This window comes from Urtica dioica, chromosome 4, assembly GCF_054948205.1.
Source record: "Urtica dioica subsp. dioica isolate 48M chromosome 4, U.dioica_male_clone48M_v1_H2, whole genome shotgun sequence".
Lineage (NCBI taxonomy): Eukaryota > Viridiplantae > Streptophyta > Magnoliopsida > Rosales > Urticaceae > Urtica > Urtica dioica.
In genome coordinates this window covers 17,173,752-17,190,240 of record NC_142759.1, presented here as the reverse complement: position 1 = coordinate 17,190,240, position 16,489 = coordinate 17,173,752, and the positions used below count along the sequence as shown (strand labels likewise).

Below are 16,489 nucleotides of genomic sequence, written 5' to 3'. Positions count from 1 at the left end.
CTCGATCCCCGTGATCGAGTCGCTTAAAGCCCCCGTAGCTCCAAAAATCCCGACCCCTGTGGTTTAGGGTCGCTCAATCACCGCGATCGAGTCGCTTAAAGCCCCCGTGGCTCCGAAAATCTCGACCCCCGTGGTTTAGGGTCACTCGATCCTCGCGATCGAGTCGCGTAAAGACCCCGTGGCTCCGAAAAATCCCGACCCCCGTGGTTCTAGGTCGTTCGATCCCTGCGATCGATTCGCACAGCCCCCGTGGCTCCAAAAATCCTGACCCCCGTGGTTTTGGGTCGCTCGATCCTCGCGATCGAGTCGCACAGCCCTCGTGGTTCCAAATAACCCAACCTTCATGGTTCTAGGTCGCCCGTTCTCCGATTTCAGATGGCTTGGGCAAAATCATCACCAAGTAGTGTAACACCTCGTACCCAAAACGCCACGTGACGATCCAAAGATAGGCAAAGCCCTTGCCCCGAGAGATATGAGCGTGCTTAGCCTAAAACCGAGATCGTCTCTGACCGTAAGTGGTTAAGGTTGTTATGCTACTTGGAGTAAATTTCACCTAAACTTGAAGAAGATCGACTAAGACTCGGCCCCGAGAAACACAAAGGCCATAACTCCAACGATACGGAGACAAATCAAAGTTAGGCCCATCACGGTCCACACGAACGAGACAAAAAGCTCAAAGTCAGACCACTCATGGTTCAGACAAGCATGGCTCCAAAGAGCTCAAAGTTAGACCCTCGCGGTCCAGACGAGCACGACCCCAAATGACTCAAACAAGACTCCTCGTGGTCCATACAATCACATAGGCGGTCTCGATACAAATCAACCCAAAGGCAAAGAAATATCTCCGACAAGACTACAAAGTTTCATGCACGACAAGTCGCACGCGAAACTGAGGGTTAATGTTATACCGTCATTTTCTTATGGTAAAAACGAGGCCTCAATTGCTCAAACGACCGCACAATGCAAAAAGAATAACTCAGTCAAACGAGCCAAAAATATGTTTGACCAAAACTGAGGATCGGTAAACATGCTTGCAAGCTATTTCATGATGCCACTTGGCCAAGCGACAAGCGCCAAGCACCAAGCGACAAGCGCCAAGCGCCGAGCGACAAGCGCCGAGCGACAAGCGTCGAGCGTCAAGCGCCAAGCGTCAAGCGCCAAGCGCCAAGCGACAAGTGACAAGTGACAAGCATCAAGCGACAAGCAATAAGCGTCACGCACCAAGCGCCAATCGTCAAGCGCTAAGCGACAAGCGCCAAGCGCCAATATCCTATAAATAGCTCACTCACATTGCCAGAAAGTAAGTCATTCTCGACTCAGAATTCTCTCAACTCTGAATTCTCTTAATTCTCATTTCCTCTCTCTCTACCCTCTAGAAACGAGATGAGACCCTCCACCTCTGCTAATGTTGAGCGTCGGAGCGCGTCGGGAGAAAACCCTTCGCGCCCCCTAGTTCATGTTTCTTGATTCTCAGGTTGAAGAACGCGAAGATTACGAAGAACGTGAAGAACACGAAGGTCGGCTATTGACGAAGTGACGAGGAGCCGGAAACCACTGAACTTTACCACACCTAACTTTCGTACGGTCATAGGGTCCGACCCTAGATCGAACCACGGACGGTTCTGAATGCTAATCCAAAAACGCGATTAACAACACATATATTTAAATATTAAAGAAAATGATAAAATAATAGCAACATAAATCATTTAATCAATCAAAGATGTGGAAAGTACTAGGGTAAACTTGTTTTCAAATTTTTTCTTATAATATCTCCGCTTCTCATTTTTAATATGAGAATTCCTTGTTCATTGTGTATGTTTCATACTATGCACTTCTTTATCTTTGCCTAAAAAAGAAAGCGAGTTCATTTTCAGACAATATCACAATCTAAATTTATGTTATAGATATTAAATATAATTTTAATGGTATATTTGGAAATTTAGCTTGTGATGTAATTTCAAGAATTATTTGAAAAAAAAAAAAAAAAAAAAAAAACATGTATTTATTTTTACATAATGTCTCCATAGAAGATGCCACATGGCTACTTTTTTAAATAAATAATTAAAAAAAAAACTGACTCATCTACTATAGGTTTAATTGAAACTGACATATTTGGTGTCCATTCTCTTTTTTTTTTTTTTTGGTAGCATCATGTATTACACATTAATCACGCACAAATTATAATCATATATAGCTTTTGGTGAGATTTGAATTACACAAGATAAAAGAATCGCACAAGACAAGAGGAAGGTAATGATTGAAGTTTATTCTCACGCACCTTTCTTTTCTATCAGATATTTGAAGTGAAATGCCAATGATACATGAATAATTTACCAAGGATTCAATATTCTATCGCGTTACTTTATTTACTCATTCTTTTTGCTCTTTTGACTTTCTGTTTGGCTAATGAGTCGAGATCTCTTAGCACGTGGTCCTTCAATTGATGATTAATTTTGGCATTTTTTCTTTGACGTGGATCAAGAGTTTACTAATTGCATATCTCCAAACGTCAACCGTATTTATGTTCCTCTCCAAAAAGTCAAACATCACTAGATATTTATTGAAAAGAAAGAGGGACATAAAATCTGGTATAAAAATATTTCACTTTTGAATGGTCTTATACAAAGTTTACACACCTACAATCTACAAACGGATGTATTTTGAAAGAGATTTTCTCAGCCTCTTTTCATCGAGTAACTAAATGAACATTTTTAATGAAAATAATAATTGATTTTGATTTCTCTAGTCTTTATGTTGATACCTGCAGCAAGAAAAAAAGAAAGAAAAAAGAACTACATTGAGTTCTGATTTATTTCATATATATAAAGATATTGAATAACGCACTAAAATTATATTTAAAATAAAAATACTTTTTATAAATAATAGTATATTGCCTGTTAAGCAGTTAGCTCCGGAACTTCGACTAAACGCTCCATTGTTTGTAACTGATCATACGGTGCAATCTGCACAAACATTATACATATAATATGAGCAATCATTCATTTTCATGACAAAATATCGAATTCTAAACACATATATTTTTAAATCTATTGCGGCCTGTAATCTAAGTTATGAAGTTAAGCCCAGCTACATTGCCGGACTAAAAGATGTTTATTTAAGCGAGTTCAAAAGTCTACTACAGACATTAATATAGTTTTATTAACAAAAAATTGAAATAATAAATATATAAGATTGGGTTAACAAAACATTTTAGGTATATGCTATCCGTTATACAATTGATTCATGCTTTTGCACCAAGTAATGCAACAAACTTTTTAAATAATAATAATTATAGTAAAGATAGTAGTGATTAAATTTCACCTGGCTGAATCCATCGGGCCACGTAATCGAGACGGCGTAATTTCCCATAGGCCGAATTTCCTCGGGCTCGATGTCTTCTGGGATCTCGTTGTACTTCAATTTCTGCTCTCCGGTCCACTCATCCTGATTTCTCAAATACAACCACAAAATTTTAACCACGGGAAGCTACAACAAAGTGATCTTGAGTTCTCGTATTATCTTTCTAAATTACCACTCTTAGTTCTTAGTTTTTCTCACATGAAGACATTGAGCTTGGAAGACCAAATATTTACATTTCTATGGTTTTCAAAAAAACGGGTTTAATGAATGACGGAGAAAAGGAAAAATGTTTGGTCGTACCACGCTCTGAGCGGAGCGGTCATTCCGTCTGACAGTTGCCGGGTGGAGATAGAACTCTTCGTCTGAATGCGGTATATTTACTCTGATTGCCTTCATGGACTTCTCGTACGTCACAGCCGTAGCCACTGATTCAACACGGAATCAAATCAATGTTGTACATCACATTCACAGCACAGGTCTTCGTTTCAAAACCAATTGGGATTGGCAATGAGAGGGATGACCAATGATCTTATATTCCCTGCTAAGTCCATTCATTTTTTTTTCTTTCTTCTGATAAATTATCCCGGGGTGGGGCTAATTTGTAAATTTTTAAGGTAAAATAAACGAAAAAAAAGTGAATAATGACAAAAATTATAAATAAATAAGCAAATTGAGGGGAGGCTATAGTCCGCCCTTGGCACATAGTGTCCGTCACTGACCTCAAGATGGCAAAATCTCATTATTTTCGGACTGTTTGCTCTTTGTAGCTATTGGACTCTGATACCATGTTAACTATCTTGGGGTTCTATCTCAAAATCAATTAACAATGCGAGTAGTAATCTATGACCTTATATATATATATATATATATATATATATATATATATATATATATATATATATATATATATATATATATTGTTTTTGTAGAGGTTTGGTTTGGGAAGTGAGACCTTGTTGACGAATCTTAGCGCATTGTTGGACGATGCAAACCCCGAGTCCTTGGAATGTCTTTGCCACTTCGCTTAGAGGATCAGCCACAACTTCTGGGACTCCACTGTCTCCTGAAGCTGATAGCTACACAAACACACAGATTAATAAATAAATCAAACTAAAAAAAAAAAGAAAAACCTTAAATTCACTCGATGGAGAATATATGAAAGTCCATCGGGACTTACAGTTGGTCTAATTGGCAGATCAAATAAATGAGGAATGCCAAACTGTTTCACAACCTGCAACGCCAATGCAATGATTTGAAAATCATATCAGTGATTTATCTTATTTAATATAAATTTGATATTTGATTTGGTAAAGCTCTCCCACACCTCAGCTCCTGAGCCTCTACCGAACGGGTAGTAACGTTTTCCATCAGCATCGAAGTGGCACATGTTCTCAACTACGGCCACGCACGGAACCTGATCAAATATGGGATACATTAATTGGCAGAGATTTAAATATGAGAACCACAGACTGAAACTTATTTGTGTGCTCACTTTTAACTTTGAGAACATTCTGACTCCTTTGGCAACGTCGATGAATGCGAGCTTCTGAGGCGTGGTGACAATGACCGCAGCAGTCAACGGGACAACCTGAAATGAATCGCGTTAAAAAAGAATGGTTAAATTCATTCCTAAACATATCGATCATCAGATAAGATAATTTCTGAGGTGTAATAATGAACCTGACATAAGGTGAGCTGAATATCACCGGTACCCGGAGGCATATCAACAACAAGGTAATCCAACTCTCCCCTGCATTATGAACTATAAATTTGTTATTCTTCTTTTTAATTAATTATAATAATAATAATAGTAGTAGCCTTGTTGTTTATAGGTCATACCACTCAGCAGTGGTCAGAAGTTGATTGATGACCCCGGAAACCATGGGGCCTCGCATTATGGCGCGGCCTTGTCCGGCGAATCCAAACGACACTAATTTGACTCCCAAATACTCTGTGGGGATTATTGTCTTCTTCACAGGGTTCTACACAAACTCGGAAAGTCAGGCTCGGAAAGAACCGTAGACCTCATTCAGTTCACCAAATACGTGAAGAAGAAAAAAAAAATAGTTACCATTTCGAGTAGGCGGTTATCGGGGGAGACCATAGTGGGCAAGCTCGGGCCGTAGACATCGGCATCGAATATTCCCACTCTTGCCCCCATATCCGCCAATGTGTATGCCAAGTTCACCGCCACCGTCGATTTCCCAACCCCTCCCTTTAAAAAAAAAAAACAGTTGAATTGTGGAGCCTAAAATTATAAATGTAGGAGTATTTCGTGGCGGGTATTTTTGGGCTTGTATTTATTAGCCCTAGTATTTTCTCTATCTATACCTTGTGCACCGATGTTCTTTGTAGTGAACAAAAGAGAATTGCAAACAAAACTCCTGATTCGAGTTATATTGAAATACGCAATAGCAACGTTGGCGTATCTCTCGCATTGAGAGTGAATCACTATGAATCCTATCAAAAATACTACTACACATTCAATCTCAAACTAAATCATCAAAATGAAGATATGTTAGGACCCCGAATAATACAACACTGATCACTAATACTAACCGAAATTGCTCTTCCGTATTGTAACCTTAATGTCTTTCTAATCACGTAGTTATACTCGAATATGATCACATAAATAAAAATTACTAAGTTATAACTGAGAAATATATCTACCTTGCAGCTTGAAACGGCGATGATATTCGATACTTTCTGTAAGCCCAGTGGAAGCTCCTCAGCGTATAGCGGTTTCGCTGGCTGTGCTGACATAGTCACATTCACTTTTTTCACCCAAGGAAGACTCTCCACAACCTCGTTTGCTTGTTTTTCAAACTACCATGAAACAAACTTTCACATTTACACGTGTATAAACAATCTAAAATTACGAAGAATAAAAAACACTAGAGTAATTTGTGAATCATTTTCGTTACTCCGAAAACGCCAATGTTTTTGTAATTCACACTTGTCCATGTTAAGAAAAAAAAGAGTACCCTTTCATTTTCTAAAATAAACGGGCTTGTCATTTACCAGGTCCTTGATTGGACATGCCGGGGTAGTTAGCTCTAACCGAAATGAAACCTGAGATGAATAAAAAAAAAATGGGATAATGTTGTAGTAAGATAAAATCTGTTGTTACATGTATGTCATATAGTTTTTATAAATTTAATTTTATATATCTGTGCTCTTGTATAGACGACCTCTCCCAAAGCCTCATCGATGTTCAGATCCTTGACGAAACCACACGAGACAATGTCGGTCCCAAAATCGGGGTCGATGATCTGCGACAGTGCTTTCAAGACGTCGTTCGCCGCCGTTCTGTTCGATATTGTAGTCGGACCAGCTACCAAAATAATAAATAAAATAAAAACGATTCAAGTATAAAATGGATTTAATTGAAATATGAGGAGGCATGGTACGTATTCAACACTTATGTACTCCTCAATTTCAACCCTATTGAAAAGCTGAGTCACATGGTTTGGTAAGTACACAATAGTTAGTATTCGATTCAATTTGAATACTTCCCAACTCTTCTAAGGCTATACAACTACAAAGTTTGAAATTTAACTCTCACTTAAGCTAAGTTTCTTATCTTTTTAAAAAAAAAAAAAAAAAAAAAGGTTTAAAATTCCGAAATGCAAAGTCAGGAATTTCAATCTCATTTGAGCTTAAAGTAACAAACTAATTAGGATGCCAAATTCTGAAGCTGAAAGTAAGTCATTATTATTTTTACCTTCTACAGAAGAAGCTTTTGCGGTGTAAGAGCTCAAGATGGGTCGACCACGATAAGCCCATACGGAATTTTCAAGTCCTTTGGAGTTAAAACAGGAAAGACTTGAGGATAAAGGTAAATTCAGTTTCTCAGGCGAAAGCAGTCCTGCAACAACGAAACCAGCTGATTTGTGTCAGTCAGCAATACGTGTATATATATATATATATATATATATATATACACATATATAACCACGGAAATAGAAGATAAAACACAACGCTGAAACCAGGTGATTCTGTATAATGATGGACCTGTGCATGGGTGTTGTTTTGAACATAACACACGCAGTGACGACGAAGAATGAAGAAGCTGCATTTTAGAGAGAGAAAGATAAGAAGAGAGAGAGTGAGAGTTAGAGAGTGTGTATTTGTGAGCCTCATGTTTTTTTCCCCCTTTACTTTTTTGTCAACCGTCAAGGAACAAGATCATAGGGAATCCAATCTCTAACCACAACGACGACGTTTTGGGGTCGTTTTGGCTGATGTGGCAACCGTTTAACCATTTTGGCCGTTTTATTTTTTTCAGTGCACTTTCCACGTATGAGGCTGTCAATGCTTTCATAATTTAAAGAACGTAAATATTTTATCAACAATAGTTTTCCTTATCTTCATCTGCACATGGAAAATTTTCTTATTATTTGATTCTGTATAACAATTTTAATTTCCTTCTGTTCAAATGTTCCATAGGTGATAGAACTCTTGAGCATAACATTTATAGTAAATATTATCAATCATGTTTTTATTCAAAAAAACTTCAAAATACTACAATATATTCCATTCATAACTCAGCGTTGGCATTCAATATATATTCAAGAAAATGGTCAAGTAGGAGAAATTATGTAACCATTTAAAAATATTAATTCATGATCTATTCATGTACCCTTCTTTGAATTCAAGAAGGCAATAATATCAGATTACAACGCGAGATCTAAACAATTAGAAAGTAGCTAAAGAAATACAAATAAAAAGTAAAAATTCCCCTCCCTAAATGTTGATGAAACCTTACATCAAATATTCCAATGGCCTCCAAAGAAAAATCAGACATCTTTTTTTCTTTTCTTTTCTTTTTTTGTCTCCTGTGATCAGCAATCGAATTTTTAGCGGGACAATCGTGCCCATGATAGCCAAATTAATACCTTTCCGAAGAAGATTAAGAAATTAAAAAAAATAGCCTGTACAGAGACTTTTAAAATGATCAGATATTCAGAGGTCATTTACCAAAAGAACGTTGTTCAATGCCAGAGCTTGCTACAAAATCCATTCTTTTGCCTCTTGCTCGAAATAATATCGGTGAAGGAATCCACCAACTGTCCTGCCAAGCTGCTCGGATCATCGATCATGGTCTGGATAAACGTGTTGACCACTCTCCGTTCCTGTTCGGTTGACCTCAAGCTGAACCAGGTCAACAATTTCAGACGAAACTCCTGGGCAAGGTGACCCTCACACTCGAGCCACCGGATAATCTTGACACAGTACTCGAAATTTTCGTCCAACGATCTACAAGCCCCGTTGGAGATTCTGATAGGTGAAGAGCCGTTGATCAGCGTGCTGTCGCAATCATGTGCCTCATCGGCCAAAGCCCTTTTCCGGCTAAACTCGGTCCTGGAATCGACGGCTGGTACTTCTCCGGCGGGCCTGCGTGTCCACGTCTGTGAGTCACCGCTTCCGTGTGATCTCGCCAATCCGTCGTTATTCTTCAACACATCGTGAGAAGCGGAGTCGTCTTCTTCCCTGGAAGACTCGAACGGAGGGGTTAGTTCTTCATTGAGATCGGGGACGGAAGCGACATTAAGGTCAAGCCCGCGAGCCGAGGGTAAGCGTTCTTCCTCTTGGACCGTTTCCGGTTTCACCGTTTTGCTCATCGGGGCAGCGCTGCAAAATCCCTCGAATTGCTGGCCTTGCTCTTGAGCCCAAGCAAGGTGGAGTATTTTCCCTAGATCGCGGACCTTGAACTCAGAGCAAGAACCGGGCTCTTCTGAGCTGCTTTTAGGACTTGTTCTTGCGGGGCCGCTGGGTTTCTTGCTACCCAAGTCGGGCACCTTTTGCATGAGCTCAACGCTCTTGGTAAAGCACTTTGCCTCTGAGTGACCCACGTCGCCGGCGTCAGCATATGAAATTATCCGAAATGTGTACTCCGTGCAAGGCTGTAGATTAGATATCACGATCCTTCTCTGGGCTCTCGGAAATACGCAATGAGGCTCGTTCGAGTGTGTTTCGTCTCTGCTCTTGAAATACCAGAGCTTGTATCCTTTGACATTGTCTATCACCGATGATTTCAAGAGTTCAATTAGAATTATTACGACCGAGGACGGCGTTACTTCTTCAAAAAGAAACTTGCAAGCAGAAGGAATCGAATCTTCTGCGGAAGAACAAAGAAAGCATGAGTAATCAATCACAAACTTATCTCTACCGAAAACAGAACAGTTATAATCATAATGAAAACAAAGAAAAAGAAAAGGCCCGGACCTCTGCAATTCGGATCGACACTAGAAATGGTGGCCAACCTTTCATCAGCTTTCTCGATCGCAAGAGAGCAAAGCTTTTGAACATCAGCGGCAATAGAAAGTCTGCTGACAATCCCGCGTGCCATCTTGGCAGAAACTCCATTCACCGGACCCACCTCCGTTTCTAGTTTAGCCTTGGCTTCTTTAACGATGTCGTGGAGCTCTTGGAACCTTGAAGTTCCGTCGAGGAGCCTGTAACTCAAGTACGTCCTGTAACAAAGCACATCGAGACGGCGTGCATCTTTGGCCACAACTAGTTGCTTCTTCCAACAACTGCACACATTATTGTAATTCTTAACCATCAATGGCCAGAAACAGTAGTTTTAGTATCAAGTAAGCATGTAAATCCTTTGGATGCAATATACCATAAAATTACCTACAACAGTCTCGTTGGAATTTATAAAATGTCATATATGTTCAACACAATGCAGAATTCTATATCTCGTGCTATTTTAACCTGAAAACTGAGACCCACAACTAATAAAGTAAGCACGGGGTACACCAGCGTGTCTTGTATCACATTTGGTACTATGCCATTGTTTCAGATTTGAAATCAAAATTTAGAACTAGGAGCTTTTACTATCAGATTGTTTTATGTGCTATATCAAAAGTTCCAAAGGTCAATAGAGAGTCAAGAGATTAGCCAGAACGAAAAACATGTATACAAAAACAAATATATGAAAATTATGAACTCACCCCAGTATTCCTGAGACTTTACCACAAGAGGCACAGCAATAACTACCATCGAGCTTCATCAACTGTCCGAGATCAACAACCCCGACCTTTTCACGTTGAAGAGCACACTCGATGTGACAAGACAACCCGCAAGAGTCTCTTGGGCCAGAATCTGATGAGCATACCAGCCAGAGACTGGGATCCTTGTTGTCGTCGAACAAGTGGCAAATACAACAAGAGCACCTCTTGCAAAACGTGTCATCTATTGATAGGACAGCCCTACAGGCAGAGTTTTTACATATCCACGAGTTTGAGCATCCAAATTCAGAAGATTGCTCTGAAGTTGGAGGGAATCGAACGGGATTATCTCCCTTTCTGTTTTGCTTCTTGGTTGGCTGATTTCCCTGACTAGAAGAAGATTTCTTCGGGTCTTGCTTCTTATTTATCTTGTTAGTAGTCTTTGCTATGTCTGCCGCTTTGCTTTTTGATGAGACGGGGTTTTTTTTGTCCTTGTCAAAGCACGTCTTTAAAAGTTCCTTCTTGGGTCCAGATTTCAGGAACTCTTGAAGCAGCTCCGGACTTCTAGAAGCATCATCAGAATGCCCATTCTTCTCGGGAGTGCTTTGTACACTGGAAGACAGGCTCTGAACCTCTGAAACTGGCCACACAAACACAGATTACAAAACTGCACTTGAGAACATATTGAGCATAAACAAGAAAAGGGCACAATATATAATGGAAAAGGGCATAAAGAATAATAAGATGTTGATACTCGCAAACTAAAACGCGGCTTGCTCCAAAGTGATGTCTGTGTTTAAGCCACAGCATGGTTTTCAGTATACGAAACAGTTGTCACTGAGTCTCAGAGGGACGTTAGTTGCTAAAATGTCAACCAGAAAATCAGATTAACATTTAAAAGCTTGCTTCTTAAACATGCGTACATCGGAACCTCTTGTTCAATTTCATTCCATTGTTTTAACTTTACGGTAATTATGTCCCGCGTTATAGGAGAAAACGGATCGAAAAACAATTGCAATGTAAACAAATAATTGGATAAGAAACAATACCTCTCGTTACCAATTTATCTTCCAGATCCATACTTCCAATTGCAAATTATTTTTATCAGCTAGCAATCCTCCCTGGAATAAAACGAAATGTAGACTAGCATTGCACAACTGTCCCGGTAAATGGGTAAACTTTAAATCACAGAATTATGAATTTGCACAAACATTAAGTAGAATTTGACCGTCCAGAATTGGTCAAACCATGCATAACATAATAGAATGCTCATGGCCAAGTCTGGTATATATTTATATCAAAATGCTTGGTGAAAGGAAGAAAAAAAAAAAAAGGTATCTTTTGATCTCCTTTTATAATTTTGCGACAATGTAGCTCGTGACTATACCTAAACCAGCTTGAACAGAGTTCATTCTACAAAATACAGAAAGAAAGAAGCAAATTCTTATTCATCATCACCAAAAAAAAAAGGCTACTTTAAAGCTCCCCAAAAAACCCAGATAGTAGTCCCATGCAAAGCAACCAAAACAGCATACAACTTTTTCTTTTCTATCATATTGAAGTATAAAGAGATATATATATATATATATATATATATATATAAATACATATATATATTGAGCTAGTATCACGGACCAAAATGTATACCGTACTGAACCAAAGAACCAACTATTCACCAGATAAAATAAAAAGAATCTCGCTCGAAAATGCATTTGGGGAAATCAAAACAAAGCTAAACAACAAAATATATAAACAGGTAATTAAAAAAAATAGATGTTCATGTATATAAATATAAATATATATTTATAAACACACGATATGAGCACATATAAATAGTGGTCTAAAGATAAACAAATTCCGATAACGTGATATAAATAAAAAGCTGAGAAACGAAGGCATAACACGAAAGAAGTAATGGATCTGCGTTCAAAAAAGCGTTTCACAATGCCAAACGAAACCCCAAAACAAACCAAAAAATAGCAATAATTCGCACCAATATGTAAACAAATACACGAGAGCGATAACAAATCTGAGAAACGAACCTCCAAGCAATGGCCGACGAATCTAGGGTTTTTTCGATGCCTGAATCCAAGGAAATCGCCAATCAGAGAATCATGAAAAAAAAAATCCCCGAAGAGAGAGAGAGAGAGAGGAGAGAGAAACTCAAACTCTCGTCTCTGTTGTTAGTTGTGAAGGAGTCTTGGCGAAAAAACATAAAATAAAAAAAAGGTAAATAAATAAAATATTTTTTATTTTCCGTTTTCGATTGAGAAGACTTAAGCGGTGAATACCACGCTTCAAGATATCGCGTGAGCGACTTTCGTACAGTTTGAAAGTAGGTTTGTTCTGCGACGCATAAAAAAGTACATGAACCACTGTTGCACATCGCAAGTGGTGCGTGATTTCGTACTCTATCCCAACGCGCGTGAAAGTAAATATTCTATCCATTTTTTATAATTATTCCAATATATAACAACAACAAAAATGTGCAATCTCTTTCCTTATTTTTACTCAAGATACCGTGTATTTTTTTCCTAATTTATTACGGGAACTTTTTTGTTCGTATTAGAGGAAAAAAAAAAAAAAAAGCAAAAGCGTAATTAAGTCCATGTCATTCAGCGATTAGTCTTTACGAGCGTTCGAAACGTCAAAATATTAAATCTCCTACGTAGGATTATAGAAAGAAAAAAATAGTGTAATTAATAAATCAACGTTTGGGTCAACCAGCCCAACACAGCGCAATAATTATTTTTATATTATTTTTACATTTTTTTAATATTGTTACCATTTTACTTAATTATTAGGCGATTTTATTGATCAATACGCGTACACACTAGAAAGGAAAGGAATCGTGGGTTTCATACAAGACATCGAAATGGCTGAACACGTGTCAAAGAGAATCTTAAACAAAAAATTAAGATGGGAATTGGTCAGCCCAGCCGAAAGATGCAACGTCAAATAATACAACTTTAATATATATTTATAAAAAAAATACTATAAGCTTTATAAATAGGGTTAGTTTTGGTTGGTTGATATTTTTGTGATTTGTTCAACCTCGTTTGGTGGTTTGAATTTGAAACAAAAAAAAAAAAAAAAAATTGACTTTTGTAGCCTTTACTATTATCTGTACTATGGTGGTTATCAATAATTATTTATTTTAAATCGGATTATTAATTATTATATACCAACCATAAAAATGATTAACGATATAAGCCCAATACGTGTGGGAAACATTCTTAATTCGAAATCTCGAATTAATTTCAATGTGATTATATTCCTCTTCTGATAAAATATTTTTCTAATTAATATATATTATTATGATACATGTTATCTTTCGTAATGACTATGGATCATTATCAATTTCTCGATCCCCAATATTTATATTTAACCATACGATTTCCTTAGGGGGTATGAAGCAGTTAAAATTTACCATTAAATCGTTATATAATATATATATATATATATATATATATATATATATATATATATATACCATTAAATCATTCATAGTAATATAGTCTCTCTCGTAAATAAAAATTATCATGATATGGATATAAATTTATAGTATTAGTGTGCCAAGCTCATGCGTAGGTGGCAAAAATGTGCATGAGACCTTAGTTATCGTTTTTTATTTAGGAAACGGACTCGGAGCCTTTTATTAGAAAGTGAGTATAACACTCGCAAATACAACTTTAGATCTTTTTGATCCAGAGACAAATTGAGACCGAAATCGGAAAAAATCTACCACTAATGTCAAATACAAATAATAGTTCAATTTGTGCACAAGAGGCACAATAAAAATAAAGCATAAAAGTGTGGTATATAGTTTGATCTAGTTATAATCTCACACATATCTCGTCTGAGAGGTCTTGGGCACAAGCTTCATGGGTTGCAGAAAATGCCCCCTTAAGATTTATCATAAATCATGTAATCTTGGCCAATAATATCACATGCGTTTGCACTGTTAATATATCATGTAATCTTAGTCAATAATGTCACTTCTAAAAAAAGAATAGAGCATAAATCAAGCTCTTTCAGATAACTTTTGATGAATGGTGGATAGATCCAACCCATCGCGGTCCATTGACCACGATAAAGATAAGTCTTCAGGCTTTATAGGCAAAAGTCTAACATAAATTCTCAGAGCGGGAAGGTGGACGACGGCTAAACCGTCTCCAATCCAACACATAACATAACAGTACCAACTTAACTTCCTAGCACATAGAAAAAAGTGCAAAATATAAATAAAAAATAAAAAAATAGCACCGACAGGGCCATCCCCAATAAAGACCCGAAACCAGATCTATACTATAACACACAACCCATGTTCGACACGACTCCTCAGAAGGCAAGGACCACCCGACGTCGAGAACCACCGCCGCTGGAGACCACCTTGAAACCAAGAGCCATCGCTTCCTTGAGCTAAACGAGGTTGGACAACGCATATCGAAAGCCCGTCGAGGCTCTCAACCATGGCGACTCGGACCAACGGTGAGTGAACACCCGGGATGCGGCGTCGAAGGAATCATGGGAATCGGACATGGAGGCACCGCGAGGGTTGTCGCAGAGGTTCTTACAAGACGAGAGGCCGATGAGCAAGCGACGCGTGGACCGACATTGTGAATTCGGAAGCAGCAGAGGTACTTGAGTCCGATGGCGGCCTGAGAAGCGGAGAGGCGATGACAATGCGGAATGGACAACAGAGAAGACCTCCGGAAAGAAAGGAGACGGGAATCCCCCGGTTCGGAGCCATGTCGCAGGTTTGCCTAGTGACGACCCGAAACTCAAAAGGGCGGCGACAAAGAAAAGTTAGGGTTTCTTCTCTTCTGAAGAGAAAATGGGTTTCATGAGAGAGAAAATAACAATCGAGACCTTAGTGATCGTTATGGAGTATTGAAAATGAAAAGAGATTTAGACTTGAATATGTAATAGATCAAATTTAAAGTTCAATAATAGTGGAGTCTCTTTATGTCTCTTGCTTAAATGGAGAGAAAACTAATGTTGATTATTATTTTTTATAATAAAAAATATTTTAATTACTTTTGTTTGATGTATTTTAAACATGATAATATATAGTTCTATATAAACTGATAAAATTAGTGAGTCAAATTCTCAATGCACGTTGTTCGATATAGGATCGGACTTTTATGAACGAACATGAGCCGAATGATGTAGAAATCGTCTAACATCTAATTCCCGATCATCCCTTGATCGGAAAAAAAACTTTCTCATCATCACCTAAGAAGAGAGAAAAGTCAACTAAAAGGACGTGGATAGATTTTCACTGACGCATGCTTTGAAGCTAAGTGATCAAAGGGTCTATGCCTTTATTCTAGAGTAGGAGACATTAGGTGTGTTTAGTGAGAAAAAAAAAAGTGTGAAAAATAGACGCAGACTTTTCCCTGACTGAAATAATTTACTATTGGCTTTTAGGGTGGCTTGATATTTATTAGTTAGCATTTGAGATTTTAGGAGAAAAGGGGCCGTGTGGTGAGACAATGAGGAGGTTTCTAAAGAGATTTGGCACTTTAAGGCCCGGCGAAAGAAGGCTTGCCAAAGAAGAGATGGTGAGAGGAAGGCGCATGCAGCACCCGACTTGGTCTCGACATGGAGGTCTCCGCGTGAGGAGCTCATGGCGTGCGACTTGGTCTCGACGGAAGGTCTCAACAATCACGAATATATATGGAGCTTAGCCAAGCATGTAAGAACGCGTAAGGGTCACCGAGCACATATTTCCAAGTGTGAGCTGAGTGTGCCACACTTAGTGCATCTTGCATAGTAGGAAGACACGAGGCCAAAATGACCAAGTGCGTGCGAGGTCATCGAGGCCAAGTGCGTGCTAGGCTAAGTGTGCACGATGAAGAGGCATAAAATCGGCTTCGCGAGCTGCGCATATCTTGTTGGAGTCGTCAAGGCTGGGAATTGGGGGTTGTTTGTCGATACATGTATGCGAGTATGGCATGTCAAAAGGAATGCGCTCGTTGAGCTGGCTCCTTCTAGTCGAGTGTGGTACCGCATTTATCGAGACATGGTTGAGCGCTCGGAGATACAAAGAGGTTGAGCGTAATATTGATAAGCTGCGCCGCTTGGAGGCTTCGTCGAGTGGATATATAGCGATTATGTAGCGTTGAGGATGTGCTATCCGAGCGTAGTGCCTCGCCGAGGGGAGG

The 16,489-nt window shown here is 38.6% G+C and overlaps 2 protein-coding genes across 6 annotated transcripts; both read right to left on the bottom strand.

Moving 5' to 3' along the window:
• Positions 1 to 2,573: 2,573 nt before the first annotated feature.
• HCF101 (ATP binding protein) lies at positions 2,574 to 7,507 on the bottom strand. 2 transcript variants are annotated; one of them, XM_089613553.1, is made up of 16 exons: positions 7,375 to 7,507; positions 7,085 to 7,228; positions 6,552 to 6,694; positions 6,382 to 6,432; positions 6,031 to 6,186; positions 5,432 to 5,575; positions 5,200 to 5,342; positions 5,041 to 5,110; positions 4,853 to 4,948; positions 4,685 to 4,774; positions 4,538 to 4,591; positions 4,313 to 4,436; positions 3,661 to 3,785; positions 3,322 to 3,444; positions 2,872 to 2,963; positions 2,574 to 2,761 (listed from the first exon to the last, which is right to left on the bottom strand). In XM_089613553.1, exons 1-15 carry the CDS (start codon positions 7,436 to 7,438, stop codon positions 2,898 to 2,900), a joined length of 1,593 nt encoding a protein of 530 aa, XP_089469679.1. In that variant the 5' UTR covers positions 7,439 to 7,507; the 3' UTR covers positions 2,574 to 2,761; positions 2,872 to 2,897. The 2 variants fall into 2 exon arrangements, with proteins under 2 accessions (XP_089469679.1, XP_089469678.1); XM_089613552.1 differs by having other exon boundaries at positions 2,895 to 2,963.
• Positions 7,508 to 7,948: 441 nt separating this feature from the next.
• VRN5 (Fibronectin type III domain-containing protein) lies at positions 7,949 to 12,513 on the bottom strand. Of its 4 annotated transcripts, XM_089611797.1 has the most exons (6): positions 12,362 to 12,513; positions 11,369 to 11,440; positions 10,323 to 10,959; positions 9,589 to 9,899; positions 8,341 to 9,481; positions 7,949 to 8,198 (listed from the first exon to the last, which is right to left on the bottom strand). In XM_089611797.1, exons 2-5 carry the CDS (start codon positions 11,397 to 11,399, stop codon positions 8,355 to 8,357), a joined length of 2,106 nt encoding a protein of 701 aa, XP_089467923.1. In that variant the 5' UTR covers positions 11,400 to 11,440; positions 12,362 to 12,513; the 3' UTR covers positions 7,949 to 8,198; positions 8,341 to 8,354. The 4 variants fall into 4 exon arrangements, with proteins under 4 accessions (XP_089467923.1, XP_089467922.1, XP_089467925.1 ...); XM_089611796.1 differs by having other exon boundaries at positions 7,949 to 9,481; XM_089611799.1 differs by having other exon boundaries at positions 7,949 to 9,478.
• Between the last annotated feature and the right edge of the window lie 3,976 nt (positions 12,514 to 16,489).